General features: G+C 40.9%; 3 protein-coding genes across 6 annotated transcripts in view; 1 reads left to right on the plus strand and 2 right to left on the minus strand.

Moving 5' to 3' along the window:
• The window catches only part of plcl2 (phospholipase C like 2), a 40,989-nt gene extending 35,557 nt beyond the window's left edge, over positions 1 to 5,432 (minus strand). For 2 of the 3 annotated variants that reach the window (XR_014600503.1, XM_084053090.1), the window contains exons 1-2: positions 4,476 to 4,708; positions 3,103 to 3,681 (exon numbers count right to left, since the gene is read on the minus strand). Coding sequence is in view for 2 of the 3 variants with exons in the window: in XM_084053090.1 (XP_083909216.1) it covers positions 3,103 to 3,456 (354 nt within the window). In the remaining variant the exon portion in view is untranslated. Of the gene's footprint in view, positions 1 to 3,102; positions 3,682 to 4,475; positions 4,709 to 5,382 lie in introns of those variants that run through there. The other variant, XM_084053091.1, reaches the window with a different exon arrangement.
• A 346-nt stretch (positions 5,433 to 5,778) lies between these two features.
• Positions 5,779 to 10,016, minus strand: LOC311042075 (cysteine-rich secretory protein 2). The gene is made up of 6 exons (XM_084052617.1): positions 9,870 to 10,016; positions 9,151 to 9,241; positions 8,826 to 8,968; positions 8,098 to 8,183; positions 7,422 to 7,504; positions 5,779 to 6,969 (listed from the first exon to the last, which is right to left on the minus strand). The coding sequence occupies exons 1-6, from the start codon at positions 9,879 to 9,881 to the stop codon at positions 6,827 to 6,829; spliced, it is 558 nt and encodes a 185-aa protein (XP_083908743.1). The 5' UTR covers positions 9,882 to 10,016; the 3' UTR covers positions 5,779 to 6,826.
• A 10,994-nt stretch (positions 10,017 to 21,010) lies between these two features.
• rftn1b (raftlin, lipid raft linker 1b) overlaps positions 21,011 to 24,613 on the plus strand; it is a 97,401-nt gene continuing 93,798 nt past the window's right edge. The window contains exon 1 of one of the 2 annotated variants that reach the window (XM_084053279.1): positions 21,011 to 21,740. The gene's annotated coding sequence lies outside the window, so the exon portion shown is untranslated. The remainder of the gene's footprint in view (positions 21,741 to 24,613) is intronic. The other variant, XM_084053278.1, reaches the window with a different exon arrangement.

Consider the following 24,613-nt stretch of genomic DNA (forward strand, 5'->3'; position numbering starts at 1 on the left):
AGAATGGAATAAGTGTGAAAACCCCATTGGTTTGTGATCAGATTCATACTTAATGAACAGTGAAGGCAACAGGATTAGTTAAACCTGGCAGTTATCAGGCTAACTTCACAGCTAATTGCTAATTGCAGCTAATTTCCATTGCTTTCATGAAACCCAGTCATGGATAAACATATCCAGGATAACCGGCTAAGTTAATCTGGCGAGATAACTCAGCTTTCATGAAACTGATTCATGCCTTAACCAAGATAAATTCATCCAGGAATGAGGATAGCTGATAAATCCCGGCTTAGTCTGTTATCTAGGTTTCATGAAACAGGCCCCAGTTTGAATAAAATTGGCATCCCACCCTGAAATTTTGTTTTCTGTTTATAAAGAGCTGGAGAGACAAGGAGAACCCTGTTATTTAACACACACTATTATTGAATACACAGCAACACTATAGCAAGGATTGCTACGGGAATATAGAGATCTTTAGCACTTATTTTAATAAAGAAATATCACAGCACCTTTATTACTCTCCATACCAATATGTTATTTTACCAACAAAATAATGCAAAGAATACCAAACAATAGCATGTCCCTGGTAAAGACAAATCTGACTCAGGTGTAAGGTGGGAGTCAACGATTTAGACATTGCTTAATTAATACTACAATTAGCCACCCTTAAGACTGTGTTGTTACAGTTCACTGGTGTAAAAACTATTTTAAATGGTTCTGAAATGTTAGTAGACACAAAAGCATTCTTAAGCGATGGGTAAGCTCTTTCATTATAGCATAACTGTACATCCTACAGTAAGTGTAGGTTGCTTTTTAGTTTATGGAGTGTCATGACCAACACACCTGAAATTGCAATCAAGAGAACGCGCAACTGTTCATTACGATTAACATTCAATAACTCTGAGATTAAATAATGGACTGATTTGTTATATTATTTGTGTTATATATGTTAATGTATTTTTTCACATAAGAAAACATGTAGGTTTGATGTGGCCCTATCTGCTTTCCCTCCACCCAACTTCAATATAGGTCAGGTATCACAACACTGGAGTGCAAGAGCTCTTCAGATGAGAACATGATGGTCCTCCTCCTGACCACATCGACCCAAAGCAGTTTAACCATAGTTCTGAATGACTAGGATGTGAATGAATGTTAGGCGTGCTTTTTACCGCCAGCATCTACTGGTCCACAGTCGCTGCCAGTAAAAACAAAACAAAAAACATTCCATCTTGCAAGTAAACAAATTCCAATTTAAAAAACTAACACTCCTTACTGGATCTGACACCTCAGCCAACTGAGCCAAATATACAGTGGTGGGAGTGAAGAGAAGTGGATGCACAATGTAATGGACTGACTGGGGCATGTGATGATTTGCCAGGGTCGTCAGGAGTCAGTTCACTTAAAATTCAGTCCATTCAAAATGTTAACAGAAAATGCGGTGCATTGGCCAATGACAGAGCATTCATATTGAATTATAATTAAGCTGAAAAGCAATCCTTCTCATGCTGAACTGGAAATCTATGGAATGATGATAAGACTTTTGAAGAAAATGTACATCTAGAATTGATTGAAAGTCAAATGACCCCACTATCTCTCTATGACTCTCTAATGAATCCCCAGGACCTGCAGCACACGCCACTACAAGTTATTAATCTTCTGCTGCCACTACGTTTTGGCCCCAACTTGTCAGACTTGACCATACCGTGACTCATGCTGACATTTTCCCTTCTGTTTTGTACTGAGAAATGACTTAAAATGACAGCATAAGGACCTAAAGTGCATTGTACCAATTTGTCATGAGTGCCAGTGAAGGTTCTTATTATGTAGTCTGACATTCTCCTTAATGCGTTTAGGGCATTGGTAATGCTCCAAAGGGCATAATTTGTTGGCTGAATCCTCTGGCACTGGACCACCTCATGAAAACCTTGGTACTGTAACTGGACCGGTCAGTTCCACAATACAGTGGCAATGTCAAAGAATGTTATTTAAATAAAAGACCTCTATCCCTAACAGAAAAGCTTTGAGGTTGAATCCAACATGGCTTTTTAGGGGGCTGAAATGTATTCTGCTATTTCTTATTCCAATAGGTTCGATTTAAGTTTGTCTTTTAAGGCGGTCCACTCCAGGCAGAACAGCTCTAACTGACAGGAGTGGGAACCGAGACAGATCCTTGTGTGGTGAGAGATTACTTGGAGCTTTACAAGCCAGAAATGTCAATATTACCTCCATCAATCTCCAAGCAGAGAGAGTGTCAAAGTTCAACATGTGCCAAGAATGTGTTGCCTTCAAAAACTGCCTCGGAAAAGGCAAGTAGGAGCTAGACTGTGTCCAAGTCAAGAGAATGCACCAAAAACGAATGGGCCTAATCTGTGTATTGGTTATATTGTATGGTTACAGAATGAGAACCAGGTTTAGAGATTCAGAACCAGAATGAATTCCTTTACTTTTTCCTCCAACACAAACAGCATGTTTCTTGTGTGGGCATATACTGTAAGTGGTGTCTTCAACCATCACCATCGTTTTGAACACCTAACTGCTGAAATCTGTGGTTTTCTTGTGTGTGTGTGTGTGTGTGTGTGTGTGTGTGTGTGTGTGTGTGTGTGTGTGTGTGTGTGTGTGTGTGTGTGTGTGTGTGTGTGTGTGTGTGTGTGTGTGTGTGTGTGTGAGTGTGAGAGAGAGAGTGAGAGTGAGAGAGCGAGAGAGAGCTTATTTAAATGAAACATGCGTGTTGTCCTCGCGAGCTGTTTCCCTTCCAATACAGACTGATGATAACTGACACATTCGAGAGAGCAATAATAAGGGACACATCACCACAAAATATGTCAACTCAACGCACAGCATATGGCTCTGATCATCATCATTACTGGCCTGCTCTGCACTGTAAACCCCCACCATTCATTGTGCTTACATTAGCCATGTTTCATATGGGCGAGGTTGCTGGAAAAGCAAAGCATACGAATGCGATATAGAACGGGAGGGGTGGTGGTTGAATCCGAGCGGCACAAATGCTGCATGTCAAATAAGCCATGAGGCAAGAAGACGAGAGAGAAGCAGAATAATCACATCCACACACACTGATCCTGTAACAGCAACTTAAGACGTTACCTTAATAATGCTGCTCCTGCGTGGTATTCCAGATTTATTGGCATCCAGTCCCACAGAGGTGTTGTTGGCGGTGGCCGATGTCTCATGCCCGGCTTGGCTGCCATGAGGCGGCACGGTGCCGTGACACCCCGTGCCGACCATGTTGTTATTACCAGGTATCCCACCACCACAGTCCCCGTTCGAGACGGAGCCTCCTTCGCAATGCGTCTTGCTGCCAGCAGCTGCTGCTGCCTCCTCCTCCTCCTCCTCCTCCTCCTCCTGCTGGTCGTCGCCCGGCACGGCTGTGTGACTGTGTCCTGGATTTGACGAGGAGGGAGGCACGCTGCTGCTGTCGTTCTCCCCGAGCTCCGCCATAGGCGCTTCTAGCACACTGGAGCTGTCAAGCTGCAGGAAAACCTCTTGTGTCTCAGCTTTTTTTTTACTCCAATTTCCTGCCTGGCCTGTTATTGTTATTGCCTCGTAGTAACATGTAAAGAAAATGTGTAACGTTCCAGACAGTTCATATGATCTGGCAACACATGTTCATCATCACCGCCACGCTGATATCAGCGGAAACGCTGCTTAACGTGCATTGAGGTTCTGTTGGAGAGGAAAGAAATCAAGACCGATTAGCATACTTAAAGGCTGCATGACAGACAGTAGTCAGTAGTATAAGCAGTAAGCACATATGAATGTGTTGGTTACAGCCCAGAGGAGCTCACTTATATACTCAGCAGTACGACGGTGTCGCTTTGCAACAAACAATGGGAACAAATAACAGATCTACAAACTTAGAACGCCGCACCGGGGCGCCGGGATAGTTTGTAGATCTGCTCTTTTTTTTGCAAAGCGACGCGACACCTTCGCGCGACGGAGTCGCGACTCGCTTCAAGACGCGTACAGTACAGCGGTTGGTTGTTGTCTTTTTGTCTCCTTTTTTATTTATTTTACTTAGTCGCACAAGCCCTTTCGGTTCAATAGACAAAAATGACGTCGTTTTCATAAAGGGGAAATTGTCGACGCGACTTTGTTTTTCCCCTAGAAAATACGTCTGGTTAAGGTTTGTTCGGCGAAAGGCGTTGTTCAGTGGTTTCCTTTGAAGCAGATGTTACCACGGGGGGTCAGGTTGTCAACATGAAACATTTAAAATCATAAAATCCAGAGTGCCGTGTTTTTTCTCAAAAGAGGATGTTACTTTCTCTATTCTGTTGACCATTATCGAGACGTTTGTGTAAAAATCCCCCAAACAGTAGTACCTCTTTTCTACCTTCAGTCACTGATACACAGCCCACTCTCACCGTATCTTAGAATGTTACAACAAAAATACATCTCCTCTGTCTTAACTCTAACCACAATTCAGATCCATGCCGACCCTTTCTGCTTTTCATACTTGCCTTTTGCTGTCGAAGAAAAGAGATCGTTCCTCCATATAAGTTGCTGTGAGTGTGAGCTTGTGGCTGAGTGAGTTTGTGTGGAGGAAACTGCTGCTTGCTGTGTGTAGTTCTGTGTACTAAAGCTAGTAGTTGCTAGCTGGCTAACCTGCTAGCTAGGTAGTTTTCAGTCGAGCGAAAAAGTCCAGCATCACCAGTTGCTTAGTAAAGGACAGAGGTGGAAAGTAACTAAGTACATGTACTCAAGTACTGTACTTAAGTACAATGTTAAGGTATTTTCTTTACTTGACTGGAGTATTTCCAATTGTCAGTACTTTTACTTCTACTCGATCCACAGCTTTATCTTAGAGACAAATATTGCACTTTTACTCCACTACTATTTTATAGGCGATGGGACGCAAAATTGTGAGCTGAGCTTGCAGATCGGCTATTTTCAAACATTTTAGTACTTTTTACTTTTGGTACTTTAAGTATATTTTGATGCCAATACTTTTGTACCTTTACTCAAGTAACAATTTGAAGTTGAACACAGGCCTTTTACTTAGTTTACTTAGTATTTCTACACTGTGGTATTGCTACTTTTACTTGAGTCAAATGAGTACTTCTTCCACCATTGGTAATAAAGGACTCGGCAGGAGGCAGTGATTTTGTTATCTTTATTATATAGCCTAGCTTACCGTCCCACAGTGTTTCACTGTTTTACCATTCACTTTGTGTTCGATCACTTACAACAGGACCACTCATAGTTAGTTACAGTCATAGAGTTATAATATATCAGTTACAGTAATGTATGTATTTCTCTTATAAGACACCGGAACTCCTCGGTCAAAACATGCACATTGAGCTTCGGAAGTTAAATCTAACTGAGCCGTTTCAGGTAGGAGCCTATTTATTTATTTAGGACGTTTACCTGATTTTGATTGAAGAAAAGTGAGAACGTTGACTTCACCATGATTTCCCTTTCATTTACTCTCAAGTGAGGCATTGCATCAAGATCAACGCAATACACTGTAATACTGTGTGTGTGTGTGTGTGTGTGTGTGTGTGTGTGTGTGTGTGTGTGTGTGTGTGTGAGAGAGAGAGAGAGAAATGCTTACCAATTTGACAGCAACATATGTTAATTGGTCAACTACAGCAAATAAACGTGTTTTGCTTGTTTCTTGTGGTATTGACAAAAGGACTTTGGCATACATAACAACTGCTTCTCCACTTTCAATTTCACGTCATTTCATTCTTGTACAACAGAGCCATCTGCTGGTGTATATGTGCTATTCATTCTTGGACTCAGTCATCATCACAGCCATGGTCAGCGTGCATTAATATCGTTTTATTTTTCTGCCCACTTTTATATAACCAGGACAATGTATGTTTACACAAAGTGACACCTTTAGGCATACAAGTTACATTTACACTCTTTGAAAATTTGACACTGAGAGAGAATAGATAAACCCTGTTGTTACAATTTAGGCATTTAGCAGACACTCTTATCCAGTTCAGAGCAAGCAACAAGAAAACCCAAGTCAACCCTCATTAGTTATTGAGATATACTAGTCCACTGTATTACTATATGAATACATGTTATTAGATTAATAACAGATTATGAGGCATTACACATTTTTATATTTTACTGTATGCTATGTATTCTAAGTTTATCCTTTGACTTCAGGCTGTTCTCCACAAGCTTCTCCCAGATCTGTTGAAACACGTGGCACCTTCCTCACTCTTTAAAAGCTGGTGACACCCTCCCATAACCATTCTTCCTGATATGGGAGATTGACTGCCATGGTCACACATCTAGCTTACATTGACAGTTTGGCAAACTTGTCTCCCAGGGACCAAACAACCAACCAACAAAGGAATGATTTAATCAAATCCCAAAACAAACTGGTCCGGCTACTGCTTGGCCTTACATCTACAACTCATTAACCCCTGCTCATTTTGCTAGGGTCAGATGGCTCAGGGTAGAGGACAGAGTACAGCAACTTGTATTGGGCCTGGTCCACAAGATACACTACACCACAAAGACACCCATGTACCTGTCAAACTACTTCAAAAACGTTAAAGACGTCCACAAACACAACACCATCACACAACCCAGATTGAACATGATTAGTGTACATATTTTTCTTTTTGATTTCTAACTGTTTATGTTATGTTTTGTATAGTATTGTATATTTGTCTGTCATTAAATGTTTCGATGAATTGAGTACAATTCTTAGCAGACCTTGTATTGAACTGTAGTTTGCTATGCTTTTTTTTTGCAAACTGCTAATAAACAATCAATCAATCAGTCACCCTTTATAGTATAGGGAAAGCATTGGGTAAAGATTAACCACATGGTTGAATGTGAGGATTTATCGTCTGTATGGTGCCCTAATTTCATTGCTGCATAGGCATGTAGCTTGACACCAGGCAGCCACAGATTTATTTCCGCATCCATATGTTTTCTTCAAATCAGGACAGTTGATGTACTGGTCCACATATTGACAGGGGTCAGCTGAAATGAAAAATGACAAAATAATGAACTGTCACTTCATCATGCCTTTAGTAATTGTCAAATACAGTTTAATCTAGTGTTTATCTCAGTCTACTGTAACTGGTAAAATTCACCACTTATGATAAACTGGACTATTGATTACTCATATATATATATATATATATATATATATAGAGAGAGAGAGAGAGAGAGAGAGAGAGAGAGAGAGAGAGAGAGAGAGAGAGAGAGAGAGAGAGAGAGAGAGAGAGAGAGAGAGAGAGAGAGAGAGAGAGAGAGAGAGAGAGAGAGAGAGAGAGAGAGAGAGAGAGACGTCATTTCTTTTTTTGACGGGGGCCCCGCCCCACCGTGGGGGAGCACGGCTGGTGAACTAGAAGAAGACCACATTTCTTTCAATCATACTGTAACATCTGTATATGTATATATATATCAATATACATGATCAATATACTTACTGCAAAGCTTATTTTCACAATTATTGGGACAGGAAGCGCATGGAGGCCCAGGCTGATAAGGTGCCACACCTACAAAGTTCCCACTGTTGGATGAATTAGGAAGATAATTGTCATAATCTCAAGGAGATCCATAGCTTTTTTTTCCCCTTCTTTTTTTTTGTCACATTACAAACTGTAATAAGTGTCACAAAGAGAGTGTTTTAAAGAAAACATACGCTTAACTAACAGTGTGATGTAAAAAGTAGCCAATATGATGTGGACCTCTTACACCCCAAGCAGGCCACAAAGTTTACATTTAACATACATTTAATGTTTTCTGCCTCTTCACAGGAATCTATCAGCTGCATTTTGCTATAGGTTCCTGAGTCTGTTTGCAAGCCTTAAGAACAACTCTGGCTTAAGCCTTATAACCATATTAAATTGGTATCCAAGGGGGAAGTAAGGGGGCAAACTCAGCTGCTGCTGAAAAACATTAACTCAATTCCTCATTCTAAAGTGTTCTCTGCTGGCATGTTGTCCACCGATTTACAGGCTTTCTCATCTGCATTCAACAATAGATCATTTATGCCATCTAGATAATCTGACAAAACCCAGAGATAGCTACAATTCATGTCCAATGTGGATTTTTGACAAGATGAGGATTAAATGTTGGATAGTGGATACTGGTTTAACTTACGCTCGGTAATAATGGCAGGCATAGAAGTAGTTAGGGTTGCAGTGTTTCATTCCACAGCCTATTTTGTATGAGCTGTACCACACCACCTGGACCAAGGGAAATCATTGTTAACAGGACGGAACAATAATTGTATTGTTGATACTTGATACAATTATTATTAGGATTTCTTTCCATATGAGTTGCGCAGTTCAGCTGCTAATTTGTGGGAATGAACAGTCCCTTTCAAAGATCGAAACACATCTGCAGCTCTCAGAATACCTTATTATTCTTAATCGTAATTTAGTCTTATGAAAACTAACAGGTTTTGAACTGACCTGTTTGTATTTTATTTGAACTAAAATAACAATAACATGAGATTTCAGGATGGATATTTGTTGATATTTCAGCAATACTTGTGCAGTTGCAAAATTGTAAATGGCTAGAGGGAATCAATAAGCTTAAATTGTGATTGTAGTATTCTGTCATGATTTCATGACTTCCCTCCTCCCCCCAAATGTGTTATGTCCTTCCGGTTCATGTGCACCTATTGGACCTCAAGTATGAAGAGAACATCAACACCATTACGAGGATGGCCCAACAGACAATATATATATATATATATATTGCTATCCATTCTATTTTCCAAGACAAGTCTTGCATAGTTGCTACCACTAGTTCAATTGTAGGCTACAAGGGATAGTTTCACTATGGCTCGTCATTTCCGATGTTAAACTGACTGATCCCTTTACCTGTGTGTAGTGCCCGGTCTCTCCTCCATTGGTGGATCCATTGGGGAACAGATAATTTGCCACCTCGTTATGCCAAGCCGTGATCACCGTAGCCCAGTCGTGTTCCGCATTGGAAAAAAAGAGATTCTCACCTAGTTCATAGCCTGTTTGTTGGCGAAACACATGACAGATCTTTTGATTAATGGATGTCTTTTAAAACACTGCATGAGTTTCCTTTTAAACAAAAAAAGGGGGATTTTTACTCACGCCCCATAAAAAATGTTATTTGGGAAACAGTGCTATAGATAGAGGAAGGAGCAGGGAAGGCAAGTGAACCATACTGTACCATTCAGTAAACGGGTGCTGGGTGGTCCATGTTCCTCAATGCAAGAGTCAGCCCAATCCTGGGCAGACTGTGCAACATCATTACTCCAACTCTATGAAGGGTTAGGGTTATTTCCAAAATGAGGACATGTGAAAAGGTTATGCTTACTCTTGCAAAATGAATGATTTGCTGGCATCCCCCTCCCACCCTCTTATCTAGGGAAAGTTGATTAGCTACAGATGTTCTTTAACAGCATCACCCTGCTTCAGATTAACAGGTCAATAGGAAAAAGAAAAGATATAATAATAATTTGAGTCTGGACTACCACATGGACATATCAGTAATGTTAGGATACTTTCAATTTTTAATGAATGTTATTTATTTATTTTATTGTTTATTGTAATAGTCCTTCTACCCCTCATCTTATGGTTCCCTAGTTTTACAAACATTTTCAAAAAGTTTAGATTTTTTCAAGGATCTCAGGAATATTCTGTGGGTTATGTGGCCCTGATCTTTACACACCTCACTTTTAATGTTGTAAAGTTGGTCATCTAGGAGCTTAGTTTAATTATAATGTTACAATAGTAACTTGTTCCGGATGACAGATGAGTGCAACTTTAAATGCCAAAATCGTTAGTTGTTAGACATTATTGTTCTTCCTGGACAGGCCTTATGGTATTCTTATGTACTTATGATACTTATGTATGGAATTATGAAATGTATGTGTTTAACAGGCGTACCATCATTGCCATGTCTTCAGCAGTAGGTTTAACTGCTCTTCTTAATGCATTGTGGGTGTTAACGATCTCAGCCTGAACGTCCACATTATTGGTACAAAGTTCTATGCACACGCACGCGAGCACACACACACACACACACACACACACACACACACACACACACACACACACACACACACACACACACACACACACACACACACACACACACACACACACACACACACACACACACACACACACACAATGTCAATGTTAAGAAGAGTGATGGGTAAACATTTAATGGGTAAACACAAGGATTATATTTACTCTGGTACAAATGTCTTAATCTACTCACTCATAAAAGGCTGGCATTAACAAAGCAAGGTATAGCTTTATACAATAGAATTGTGCCAACTCCTATAATCTCTGTAAGATTTGTTGGCATGGCCTCAAGGAAAATGTCTTGCTCAAAGATATTTTTATATTTTAGCAAGGAGTGGAGATATACTTTATGCTTTAGGGCTGTGGTTCTCAAACATTATCATGTCAAGTACCCCCAAATGTATGTATTTTGCTGCAGACCCCCATCTGATATTTCTTTGCCCGGGACCCCCATAAGACATTTATGTTGTAATTTCTTTTTCAAATAGTTCCAAATTCACAATTTCAAAATTATTTGAGATTTTTAGAAAATTGGAGATCTACAAGCTCACAGCACATTGTGATGCTCTGCGTTGCTATATTAACAAATGTAGCTGTGGACCCTCCTCAAAGACCCCTGGGGGTCCCCTGACCCTACTTTGAGAACCACTGCTTTTTGTCAAATTAAGTTGTTGTTTTTTTAACGTTCTTTAATCCTTTGAACCCTAGGAGTCCCTATTCTGGGACTAACATTTGGCGAAAATAGCCGATCTACAAGCTCATAACTCACGCGTTGTGAGCTTGTAGATCAGCTATTTTTGGCAAAACATTTTGTATAGTGTGAAAACAGGAGGGGGCATAGTATAGAACCCTGGGGGACTTCTGTCAACTAATAAGTATATAGGATTTAAGTAATTAAACACCAACCCACTCTGCGCTAAGGGAGATAAAATGTCTAAATAATTAAGCAAGACCACTGTAACATCACTATTACTCACCTGGCTATGGACCCACATTGCAGGATATATTGAAAGAAAGAGATTTGTGTTAGTTTTTCAATAATGAATGCAGCAGAAATTGTATTTTTCACTGTCAGGATTATTTAATGCAACATATGTTTGTACAGGAGTGCCATTTGTCCAAGATATTCTTTTTTCTTTTGAAAAAGTCTGCTTACCACATTGCATCCAGACTCAGAGAAAACTCCAGGCAGTATTAAGAGACAAACCACTAAAGCATACATTGTCCTGGTTAGGTAGGGAAGATGCCTGTATACTGTAAATATAAAAAAGAAATGTCATTGAAATGTGAAGTGCTATTAATATCTTTCAGATATTTGGGATGTGTTGAAAGCTTAAAATGTGCAACTTTTTTACCATCAAAATTGACAAATAAAAAAAACAAATGATGCTAGAAATAATTTCACTCATTGAAATATAGATTTTTTTTTAGCAGAAATGGCATTACGATAAATATATTAGGGCTGCCAAATTTCCAATACAAGATATTTTAGTTTAAGTTATTGCAATCCTCGTAGTCAAATTCTAAAACGTCCATATAGCATTGATGTCATGGTGAAGGCTTACCTGCACAGAAGTTCTTAAGAAGTTGCGGTCACTCTTAACAATGTCCTCTCCTTTTATAAAGCCAGCCCACCTGCGTGTGGTGACACAGCAGTGGTGGTTACAGTATGCGCCTAATATCTCACAGCAAACAATTCACATGTGGACAAATAATTACACTAACGATATTTAAAAAAACAAGTCAAGTGGAGCGGTCAATTTATTGTGGAGAGAGATTAGCCTGACAGGGAGTAAATATGGAATTGTAAGCATAGGGTGTAGTTAGTCAATAGTCACTAATTATTGGCTCCTCCTGAGAAATGAGTAAATAAAGAAAGTACATTTGGTAGATTAGGAGACGCCGGTTATGTAAACACATTCATAGACAGCACAATTCATGTGGCTTTATATACACTGTATACTCCTGTTCTTTGTTGTGGAATGAAATGTCAAATATTATAGGATGAGTGTATCCGCACTGTTCAGAGGAGTCAAGACTCAGTGACATTGAAGATTATTTTCTGACGTTGTATTAGTGGAGTCCTATTATGGGATTTATGATGAACTGCCTAAGGATGACAGTTTTGCATTTTGTGGCCATATCCTATTTGCATAAATTAAGAAATAGAGTGAAAGTAGAAGGATTGTCTTTAATATTAGAACCCACAGCTCGGGTAAAGTAGGAGTCTAGGAGATTGCTTAACATGTTATATAAATGAAAATGGAACCAATAAATTGTTTGTTATGTGCATAAGGGTTTTTCAAAATATAAGTATAACCCAGAGAAGTGATTATTTGCTCACTGTATTCATTAACATATTCCTTAGACTGATTCCACATCATAACCTTCTAATTATTTTCAGCTGTTATTGTATTGCATTTCCCCAAAATGTTTTAATGTAGATTATTCAAATAGATTATCATCACACATATCATCATACTGTACTGTACATTGTGTGTCCACCAGTACAATATCCTGTTTGATTCTTTCCTTTTTCCTAATCAAATTACATACAGTATAATCTATTACTGTACATATATAATATAACCTTTTATCTTGGTATGGAGTGACCTTGCATGATCCGGATACATTATACTGCAATTCTTCTTGATTGTGTCCTCTAATGCGCAATCACTATGCTGCTATCACTGCACTGCTACGTGTTTAGTTTATCGTACAATAATGAACGTCTGGATTTTGATTAGTTATTCACTAGGTCAGCATTTTTACCCATTTCAAATGTTAGAGGACATGGTATTTGCTAGATTTAACGACATCAGATAAAAAGTATATCAACCTGTGTGTTTTATTTATTTAATTAACTGAAACTCTGATAAAGCTACACAACAGGTGAACTTAGTTGCACCTAGTGCAAGCTACAGTAGTACCTTTGCTTGACAACAATTTCAGCATTTATAGTAGATGACGATGCTCTTTTTAATTGCGAGTTAATCAAGTGCAAGGTTGGAGTATACTCAACCAAGTTTGTAAGTAAATAATAACAATATAAAAAGAATACACTCAAAATAATGTGCTTTGATCACAATCAAGGATGAAAAGGAACTGAGCAGTGAAAATGTATAAAATATGTAATGATATCAGATAAAATAAGTGTTTAAGGATGATGCTAAGAACAATGTAATGCAAAGTAAGTTGTTATCAAACCTGTAGTCTATATGAATAACATACAAATAACATTTGTCTACAAGTAAAAGTATGGTGGCATAAAGATAAAAACACCAAAGAGGCCGCTTCACAGCAGTAATGCCTCTGGGCTGGGTGCCCCAATTGGCAATGTGTGCAGTAGAGACTCCTTTCTATAGGTCGGTGTGCGGGAGGATACATTGAAGCTTTATGTGAGTTGCACTCTCCAGGTGAAACACACACACACACAAAATTATATTTCAGTGAATTAGATTAATGGACTTTTGTAGCTTTGCATTTGTTTTTGAAAAATGACAACAACATATGGACAGAGGACAATACAGTATTCCATGTCAGAATACAAGACACTTGTATATACTGTAGCTATGGCAAAGGAAATCTGACATTTATGTTGGTCAGGAGCCTTCTTATGGTCACTTCCCCACAATCCGAGTGACCTCTTCAATTCTATCTCTCTAGTACAGTCCCTGGTTTTCTATATACAATCTCATGTGAAATGTGCTGTGCACAGCCGATCATGCATGTGGACATGTATGGAGCCATTTCAGGGCCAAAAGTTTTGATCATTTGCCAAAAACAGTTAAAGTGATGAGGAAAATTACCAACAAGAGACTCCACCCATTTATTATTGGGTGTGCTCTTTTGAGAGATTATGACTGGCTGCTTGGCAGCCTGGCAGCCAGTTAACAATATACTTCCCATAGCATAATTCACTGGTCATTTTATGCTACATCATGTTTATTGTTTCATGCACACATAATACAGCCGGTAGCAACATTGCAGACAATATTGCACTCCAAGCATTCTTCAACAGTGTGAATTCTCCAATAGCTCAAATTGTACCTGCAAATTGCACTGGAGTGGCTACAACAACCACAATTGTAGCCAACTCGTTCCCAGGCATTTTAACATTGACTAGTCATCTCATCAACATTGGGATGTGATACTGAATGACAAGTAAGAGACTTGAGAAAAAGCTATATTCCAATTAATCATTGATTCTAGAGCAGGGGTCTTCAACGGTTTTCAGGCCAAGGACCCCCTAGCTGAGAGAGAGATGAAGCAGGGAGCCCCTCTATATTGTATAAAATTGTGTTTCAGATTAAACTTTTTTATTTTTTCCCTCTACACCTATACCTCTTTGCCGAAAATAGCCAATCTACAAGTTCACAACGCCTCGCAGTGTGAGCTTATAGATCTGCTATTTTCGGCAAATTTTCCCCTCAGAAAAGGAATTCCAGAGTTCAAGTGGCTCATGTACAAAAAATATCCTACCTCACAAAGATTTGGCGGACCACTATAGTAGCTCTGAGGACCCCCTAGGAGTCCCGGACCCCCTGTTGAAGAACCCTGTTCTAGAGTTTTGCCCTGCATGTCTCTCCAGCTCTTTAGTAAACGAAAATAAATTTACTGGTGGAATTTCATCCAGTCAGAAGAGAAAACCCCACAAAGATCAATTATCAGCTTGTATTCCAGTTCCAATTGTATCTTGCTCACTTCTTTGTGTTATCATCACTTCCAATTTCTCTTGTTTATCCTGTATCCTGTATACATAAAAAGAAGAATGTTATTATTACTTGGTAAATGAGGCAATATGCGCTGTAAATTATGCAAAGTAAATACATGGTTTAAGCTTGAGTAATGTCCAATATATTACAGTATACCAGAGGTGTGTTGAAACCTCATATGTCCAGAACTGTTACTTTTCAGGTTTCAAAATGTGTGGCTTTGCGCCGCGTTTCGAGCTTGTGGATCTGCTACTCTTGATACTTTTGTATGACACTGTAGTAGGATCAAGTATAAGGCATTCATTTACGAAAAAAGGACAAAAAGTTAAAATATGGAGATAAGAGGTTTCTGCCCGACAGCAACGATAATAATACCTTTAAATTAGGTACAGTACAAATAGCAACTTTTCCACGTCTTGCCATTGAACTCCTTTAATAAGGGGTGTTTCCCATTGTAAACACTAGAGGGCAGTACTACATTTCAGTAAAAGAGGGTTTATCTTAGCCTGGTAAACCCCCCTCCCTCCGGAAATCTCAAGCTTCTTCCATTTGACGGTGTCAGGTTAGGTTTATCCATAGTTTATCTACCAAGTGAAGTTGAATTGCTTCAGCATCATGGGACCTTCAGTATGGACTGCACAACATAAAGTAAAACGGTGAATGGGCAACTGAAACAGTAGGTGTTATTAATTAATATTGTATTTGTTCTATTAAATGTTTATTCCACGATTTTGTAACCCATATTTTTCACCCAGTGCCAATTGTCTATACGTAATCCTGGGCACTACTCTCCCTCTGCCAGCCTGGGGAGAGCCCAGAACTGAGCTCATGCCCCCTTTAATACATGTGGAGCTAGCAAGTTTCCCCGGTAGGACGTAGCGTGTGAAAGGAACACATTATTCCAACACATTTTTTGTGAGGGTATACCTACCCTAGGGGACACAGGGAGAACATGCAAACTCCACACAGGTGTTATTTATTTTAATTAATTACGACCAGGAACACATCTGTGTCATTTTAAGATGGCTTTGGCTATTCAAAAATAGCAAATATACAAGCTCATAGCGCGGCACAGAGTGCCACGCTATGAGCTTGTAGATCTGCTATTTTTGAAAAATCGAGACAATTTGTGCAAATCTTTGAATATGTTTTAAAGCGAACACAATCCGATCTTTGCTTCTTGGGGTCCCTGGAACAACATATTGTGAGATGGGGGGTCCGCGGCGATCCCATCTGGCAAAGTCAGGTTACTGTGGACCCCCATCTCAAAATATGTTGTTCCAGGGATCCCCAGAATCACAGATTGAAGTTAGAAATGTTCGCTTTAAAACATGTATATATATACAAAGATTTGCACAAAGTTTCAAAGATTAAAAAAAAAAAAAAGCAGATCTACATGCTATGAGCTTGTATATCTGCTATTTTTTGAATAGCCAAAGAAATCTATAAAATGACACAGATGCATTCCCGGTCTTAATGGATTAATCAACGTGAGGGGACTCCAGATAATATATTGTCTTTTTATAATTTTGCAGTATATCCAGCCCAATCAAGTGTCCTATATAAGACTGATGCTATTAAATGTAAATGTACACAAACACTGCATGTGTCATATTATTTGTGACTCTTTCCAATGAGGACCCATCAGTAAAAACTCATTCAGTGCTGTGTCCTCTGTGCTCGTTCTCAGCATGGCCAAGCACCCACCAACCTCAAGTTACGGCACACTGAACATTCCCATTTGTTCTTCCACACAATAAACGTACTCAAACGAAATCTTTAAAAAGACATGATGTAAATGTCCTTTCATCCCATCTCCCCCCACCCTTTATATACTGTACATATATATTATGGAGCAATTATCCAAAACTAAAACATGTTGGCAATTACACTGTGGGTGATCATTACTGTTCCTTAGCGAACTGTTTCAGCCACAGCTAGGAGCTGAGCATTTCAGCATCCTGGCTGCTGCTTTTTTTTATATGGTTCATTCTGTTGAACGGCAGGAGTGTGGCTACTCAACATGAACCATTTCACTTTCTTCCATGATATTCTTTTGTGTAATTCTATTCGCTAGTTTCTCCAAGGTCATTTAAAAATTATGATCTAGATATGGTTGGGCAGTCTCCATTCTCGCTTTTTGGAGGTGTATATGAACTCTAATGGGGCTCCCATTGTGCGAATGAACAGAGGGGGTAAAAATCTCCATCTTTCAAGTGAGACATATCATTAATTTGTGGCCTGGAGTTAGGTTTGCCTAGAGACTGTTGAGGAGTCACCACAAGGGTTCTCTGTGAATAAAGGCACTGGTGAGAGCTGTGTGAGCCTCGCAAATGAGCACTTGGATGCCCTATTAGGCAGGGAATGACTTTGAGAAGAGGCCAATGTCATGATTTTGTTGTGTAGAATTGTGAACCTTTGTCACTGTGGTTGGACCTGTTCAATAATAATTAGTGTAATGGATGACTCATCCAAAGGAAGTCATCCATTCTTTTCTCCTCTTCAGCTGAGGTTTCCTCGGCTGAGGAGAGAATTTCAGAAATCATTCTCATATTTCATTCATAAATAATGAATCTCACTGCAAATGCAAATGATCATGAATCAATACTTTCCCCTCTATGGACTCTGTTTCATTAGCCAAGTGTATTTTTGACAAGTGTCATTTGTTTGGATTTTCATTTTGTTTAATGAAGTTGCCAAAGCGCTAGCTACTACAGTATTTGCAGTTTTACTTGTAACTTCAATCCAAAGAAAGAGGTGCTGTGCATTACAATTTACTGTTTGATGGCTCAAAATTGCCAACTACTCCTTTTCACAAATTTGGCAAAGATGAGTCTATTTACTCTCTGTTTTCCCTCATTTACACTACAGATTGCAGAACTAGCCAATGCCATCAGGAACACTTTTCAAGAGATTTGAGATTCAAGATTCAATATTTTGTATTGTTACATCTTATATACAAGTAGACAAGTAGTAAAGGTATTGTTCAGAGTCTTGCCCATGGATCTTTTGATAAAAAGCCAGGAACAAACCAGGAATCTTCCAGTCGCAGATGACTGCTCTACCTTCTGAGCCACTGCTGCACCCCATTATAGAAAATGTCATTGTCGCCAGGGGTGAAGACATTGTGTCTTCACCCCTGTGTGTGTGTGTGTGTGTGTGTGTGTGTGTGTGTGTGTGTGTGTGTGTGTGTGTGTGTGTGTGTGTGTGTGTGTGTGTGTGTGTGTGTGTGTGTGTGTGTGTGTGTGTGTGTGTGTGTGTGTGTGTGTGTGTGTATGTGTGAGCGAGCGAGCGAGCGTGCGTGCGAGCGAGCGAGAGAGAGACTTGAGATAAAAGGTAGACAATGAATGTGTACGAGAGGGAGGCAGACAGACGGTGGAGATGATGTACAACAAGTGTTACTTTTATGCTGTGCTACTTTCATGGCTTGATGTAGAACTTCCAGTGATTCTCAACCATTTTAATTTCAACGACCCCCAGTTTGACATGCATTAGGCTACGGACCCCCTTTTAATGACATTTCTATCTCTGGGACCCCAATTTATATTGTAAAATCAATGTTAATTTAACTCTGAGAGTGTACAAATGGAACCAAATGGACCCTTACGGGTCCATTTGGTTCCATTTGTACACTCTCAGAGTTACAGCCACATAAGGGTCCATTTGGTTCCTAACTATCCATCATTTATCTAGGGACCCCCTGGAACCCCCTCAAGGACCCCTGGGGGTCCCCGGACCCCACTTTGAGAACCTCTGATGTAGACACACTACGGCACGACAGCGGAGCTAAAAAACACTGCAGAGCTCAAGACCCTGATGCTAGACAGGAGGAGGGTGTGGAGGGCAGCCATTCAGGAGTCTCGAGTTGGTGTTGGCTAGTCTGCACTCTCGCATCACATCACATGCCACTTATTTTCTGCTCATAAAGAATAAAGAGCTTTTCATCTGCTGATCTTGTCCTTCAAGCTACATAAAGGACCATACCAGCATCAATACATACGTCAGTGTATATTCATAGATTCTGCCATGTATCGTACATAGACATAGACCATTTCCCCATTTTTTTTACATTTTCTTGCTTCCCAACTTACCTGAATAATTGAGTCAGTCTTGGCTAAACATCACTGATCATTGTGTCGTGGACTTTTGGTAATCAATTCTTTCTTCAGGGACTATTTTCAGCTAGATTGTCAAATCAAGTCGCACTATAATCATATAACATAACAATTATAACTTAACAACTATAACATAACGTTGGCACAAAATCTCAAGCAAATTTCAAGTCTCTAAAGTTGATTGACGGAATCCAATGGCTTGCTTGAAAATCAAACAAACCATGGAGTGCTATGGAAAATGGTCCAAATGTAAAGTAGTCATCTAATGTTAAGTATACCATGCCCCTTTGGCTGTACCCGTTGTCAGAGTAGGCAGAATCTATTATCATAGTACTTGGTGGAGGCAGTCTAAGACGTCAGACAGTACTATATTGATGACACCAGGGATTTTATTATATGGGCACATGGACACAGACTGACACACAGACAGATACACAGAGATTTGTGGATTTATAGATATTCTCTGAGAACTGCTGATCCGACCGACTATACCCACTGTGCACTGCACTCCCTTGGGTCCTCAGCAATAAACACGCCGTTTGAAGTTGAGCCGTTCTCAAGATACGCATTGATTTGGTGCATAGATAAAAAGAGCTATCCATATTAATAGAGATGATATTGTTAACCAAATTCAATCAGTCAATGAATCAGTCATCAGAGACTATCATTCTGTGTACTGTTCCCAGAAAGGTTAACCAACAAGAAGCTCTGAATGTGTGGCTTGCTGGGGGAGCCTCAGCTACATGGGAAAGAAGGATACTGTATGTGTAGTCATTGCCTGGAAGATATTTCTGTCAGTGGTGATACAATGCATGTTTGCCTTGTGTGTGCCGTGCATGCAGTTTCTGTGTCAGCTGTTTTGGGGATTATTGTGGTTCTGCATTGTTGTTGTTGTTATTATGATCTCTGCCAGGCGATCATGTTTTCACTCCTGTATGTGTGTGTGTGTGTGTGTGTGTGTGTGTGTGTTTGTGTGTGTGTGTGTGTGTGTGTGTGTGTGTGTGTGTGTGTGTGTGTGTGTGTGTGTGTGTGTGTGCGCGCGCACACCCACGTGTGTGTGTGTGTGTGTGTGTGTATGAATGAATACATTTTTATTTCCGTGTCTTGTCAAAAAAGACCAATCTCTTACGGGATTATTAGACACCAAAACATAAATAAACAGAACTAGCCAATTGCAGATACTGCAGCTCTGCTAATCACATTGCGCTACTAATATCACCACACATTCAACTCAGTCGGAGCTGTGAGTCATGCCTGCTGGTGGAGATTTGCGCTCTACTGAGCCCACCTTTCAATTGATGTTGATGTTGGTGTAGGCATTGTGGAAAAGTTTGAATATGTATCGCATAGCTCTATATCTCAAGGGTAGTGGTCCCTCTCACAGACCACCTCCTTAAATAATGAATGCAAGCTATAGGGGGTCCCGACCAGAATGTATTAAATATGCATAATCCCTACACAGAGTACAACTACACACAGCCATGTATATTTATTCACCAAAACAACCATTAAACTCCATTCACTGTTTGTGTATTGTACGTCTTTATATGTCTTGATGAATTGAATACATTTAAGACCACAATGGAAACAAGCCCTCAGGGCTTTTCGTGTTATCCTTTTAGCATTATTGCATAACTGTACCGCTGTACTTTTTGCAAACTGTTAATAAAGTATTCGATCAATCAAAACCAAACCCACTAGCAGACTGCCTTCAACCTTTTTCCCACAACAAACACATCACACTAGAATGTGTTGCAGGAAGAATGTCCACCCATTGACTATGTGGCACCACACTATATCACTTTCTACTTCTCTCCCCTCTGTCTCTCCATTTCTCAAACAAACTATTGATTCGTATGTCCTTCTGTCTGTACGCCCATCTTTCTTTGGGCTTTCATTCCCCAAACAACACCCACCCTTCTTCTTCTCCCTGCCCACCTCTGCCTCTCTCCCTCTCACTCTCCAACTCTGGTATTTCCCCGTCCCCCCCACCCACCCCCTTCCTTGTTGCTCCCACACCCCTCCCTTTTCCTCTCTCTCCCTCTCTGTTTCCCCCAAGCCCTCTCCTCAGATGGATTCTTCAGTCAGTCGACTGGAACTGGTGCGGCTGCTGGAGAGAGAGAGAGAGACAGAGAGAGAGAGAGAGAGAGAGAGAGAGAGAGAGAGAGAGAGAGAGAGACAGAGAGAGAGAGAGAGAGAGAGAGAGAGAGAGAGAGAGGTGGAGGGGCTGCGCTGAACAGAGGCTGGGTCAGAGCATTCAGTTGCCTCAGACAATCACAGGGGAGTAAAACAGACAGGAAGAAAGACTGAGCGAGAGACAGAGCAAAACAGCAAAAGGAAAGCAAGACAGAGAGAGAGAGGAAGAGAGGGGGGGGGCAGAGAGAGAGAGACAGAGAGACAGAGAGAGAGAGAGAGAGAGAGAGAGAGCGTGAGAGAGAGGCTGAGAGAGAGGCTGAGAGAGAGGCTGAGAGAGGAGGTAGATATGTGACAGGATGTGGTTTCCCTGAGCTTGCACAACATCGGTAGAGGCATACTTTGAGCATGACCTAAACACACTTGCGTACAAGTGTGCATACAAGTGTGCTTACTGCCTGTGCTCCGTTAGGTGGTGAGCCTGCTGCTGGCAAAGACGGACGAAGCAAACCGCTGGGGCTGCTGATCCTGTGAGCAGGCAATCTCGTTCCTCCGCTGCCTGCCAGAGGACCGTGTTCTCTTCTGAGAGGTATTCACAGGATCCCGGGTCAACTGTCAGGGAGAGGACTTGTGCCTGGGACTGTGTGCATCCTGTGCTGGTCTCCTATCAGTAGAATGTGTTTGTCTCCTCCAAGTGCTGGTCCACTCGCTGCCTTCTCATCTCTCCAGTGAACTTTCCAAGTCTTTCTTCGATTCTGAAACAGGTGAGTTACAGTAGCTTTCCGTGTGTGTGTGTGTGTGTGTGTGTGTGTGTGTGTGTGTGTGTGTGTGTGTGTGTGTGTGTGTGTGTGTGTGTGTGTGTGTGTGTGTGTGTGTGTGTGTGTGTGTGGCTTTGTAAGTGGGTTTAGATGTGACTACTATGTGTGAGACTGCTCAAGCTCGTGGCATGTGACTGCATGCCTGTGTAATGTTTTAAGATCATAAAACATGTATCACAATGAAAACAAAAATGGATCCATGAGCCTGTAGCACTAAACTTGATGTACAGAGGCAACTGTTCAACACACAACAATAACTGAGAGCGCCGTTCATCCCACTGTGGTGATTCATTAATAGATGCCACAAGCCACAAGTTTGTGTTATGTTTTATGTACAACATAATAACTCATAATCGCCAGAACACCTACACAGATTCATACTAGCACGCATGTACTGTACACACACACACACACACACACACACACACACACACACACACACACACACACACACACACACACACACACACACACACACACACACACACACTCATAGTCACACACATGCACGTACACACGTGCACACACGCACACATGCACGCACACATGCACACACACACACACACACACACACACACACACACACACACACACACACACACACACACACACACACACACACACACACACACACACACACACACACACACGCGCACACGCACACTCATGTACTTGCTACACAGGTACTGTATACAGTATGCATGTGTCAACACCTGCACACTCATGCATAGTGTAATCCACCGTATTCTTACACTGTCAGAGTTGAAGTTACAGTAAGAGTGTGTGTGGTGTTGGTAATGCAGATGTGTACATCTGGCTGTTTTGAAGTCAAATGTGTGATGGATGGTACCGACTGGAACTAGAATGCCAAAAATGTCTACCTGGCTCCAATCAGTGAACCCTGACAGCATTTCAAGATGTGCTCAGCATACTATACCACGGTCTCCCCCTGCTGCAGAGTGAGATGGCGGGGGAGTGTGTGTGTGTATGTGTGTGTGTGTGTGTGTGTGTGTGTGTGTGTGTGTGTGTGTGTGTGTGTGTGTGTGTGTGTGTGTGTGTGTGTGTGTGTGTGTGCGTGCGTGCGTGCGTGCGTGCGTGCGTGCGTGCGTGCGTGCGTGCGTGTGTGTTTGAACATATGTTTGTGTGTGTGCAGTACAAGATGTAGGTGTACACCCGGGTGGTTAATGTATCTGTACGTTTGTGTGTCTGAACAGTACATGGTGTGTGTGCGTGCGTGCGTGCGTGCGTGCGTGCGTGCGTGCGTGCGTGCGTGCGTGCGTGCGTGCGTGACGTGTCTTGTGTCTCCATGCATGCATGCTTCTATGTACACAGCATAAAATCCTCAGTGTTAATGTATCCATACATTTGTATTAACACAGTATGTACTGTAGGCTACTTGACAGGCACATGTTAATGTAAGCCTGTATGAGTGTTTGAGAGGAGGAACAACAAGTTTAAGGATGGCGGTAGGCAGAGAAAGGGTGGAGAGGGTGGCTGTGGTTATAGTTCACTATTTTGACGCAACACAGTTATAAAATAGTTCTTAAGTGGTTAATCAGACTAATTGATATGGTCTATTATTACAAAAAATCTATTTCAACATGTTTGCATCAATTCATTGATATTTAAATTAAATACAAAACAGAGACATGCTTCAAGATCATTCAATTAATCAAAACAGTAATCGATAGAATAGTCGCTAAGAAAATAATGGATAGCTGCAGCCCTTGTGGAGATGTCAGACAGGATGAGGAGGAGGCCAATAAGAGAGAGGAAAAGCCCATAGGCAGGGGGAATGAGAAAAAGACAGAGGTATGCGTGAGTGCGTGTGTGCGCGCGCGCGTGTGTGTGTGTGTGTGTGTGTGTGTGTGTGTGTGTGTGTGTGTGTGTCCACGCGCGGACGCACGCCCACGCGTGCGTGTGTGAGAGGAACCCTATCTGAGTGAACTGCCGTTAATCAGTTCCAGCTGGTGAGTTGTGAGCGCCAGGCTGCGTTAACCCTTCTGTGTTGTTGGGTCACGAGCTCACACACTCACGCACAAGTAGACTCACATGTACTGGTGTGTGTGTGTGTGTGTGTGTGTGTGTGTGTGTGTGTGTGTGTGTGTGTGAGTGAGTGAGTGTGCATGCACACACACACTCATACACACGCACGTGCACGTGTGCGTGGATGCGTTTAAGCGTACATGTACACGTGACGCACGAATGCATTTATGTAATGTATGCACATACTGTATAGACAGAACTACGCACAGCAGCAAGTGCAGTAGCTATGTGTGCAACAGACTCATTCAAATGCATGCCGATGCACATAAACAAACATACTGTGCATGTGCACATGCACACACTCAGGGGGAAACAACCACTGTAAATTAGGAACTTCATAATAACTACATCATACACTAGCCGCAACCATTATGCAGTAGCGAGTTGGAAATGTGGAAATAGTTATAGTATGTGATTCACTGTGATTTCACGCCAGTTCCCCAAACGGTTTCAGCCCGAGATGCAAAAGATGAATTTGGTGTCTCCCCGGGACCCAAACGTACAAAAATACATTATGAATGAACCACTTAAGCCAGTGGTTCTCAAACTTTTTCACGTCAAGGACCCCCAAATTGATAATGTATTTGCATTCGAAAATGTTTTATGCCAGGAACCCCCAGAAGAGAAGATTTGTTCAAAATCTTCCAAACTTTTTAGAGACTTTTCAAAAATAGTAGATGTAACACGCTGTGAGTTTTTAGATCTGCTATTTTTGAATAGCCAACGTATAAATGGATAAAGTGGTTAAAATGATTGTGATGCTTTATTAACAC

Source organism: Gymnoscopelus microlampas, assembly GCF_963454915.1.
Source record: "Gymnoscopelus microlampas genome assembly, chromosome: 3".
NCBI lineage: Eukaryota > Metazoa > Chordata > Actinopteri > Myctophiformes > Myctophidae > Gymnoscopelus > Gymnoscopelus microlampas.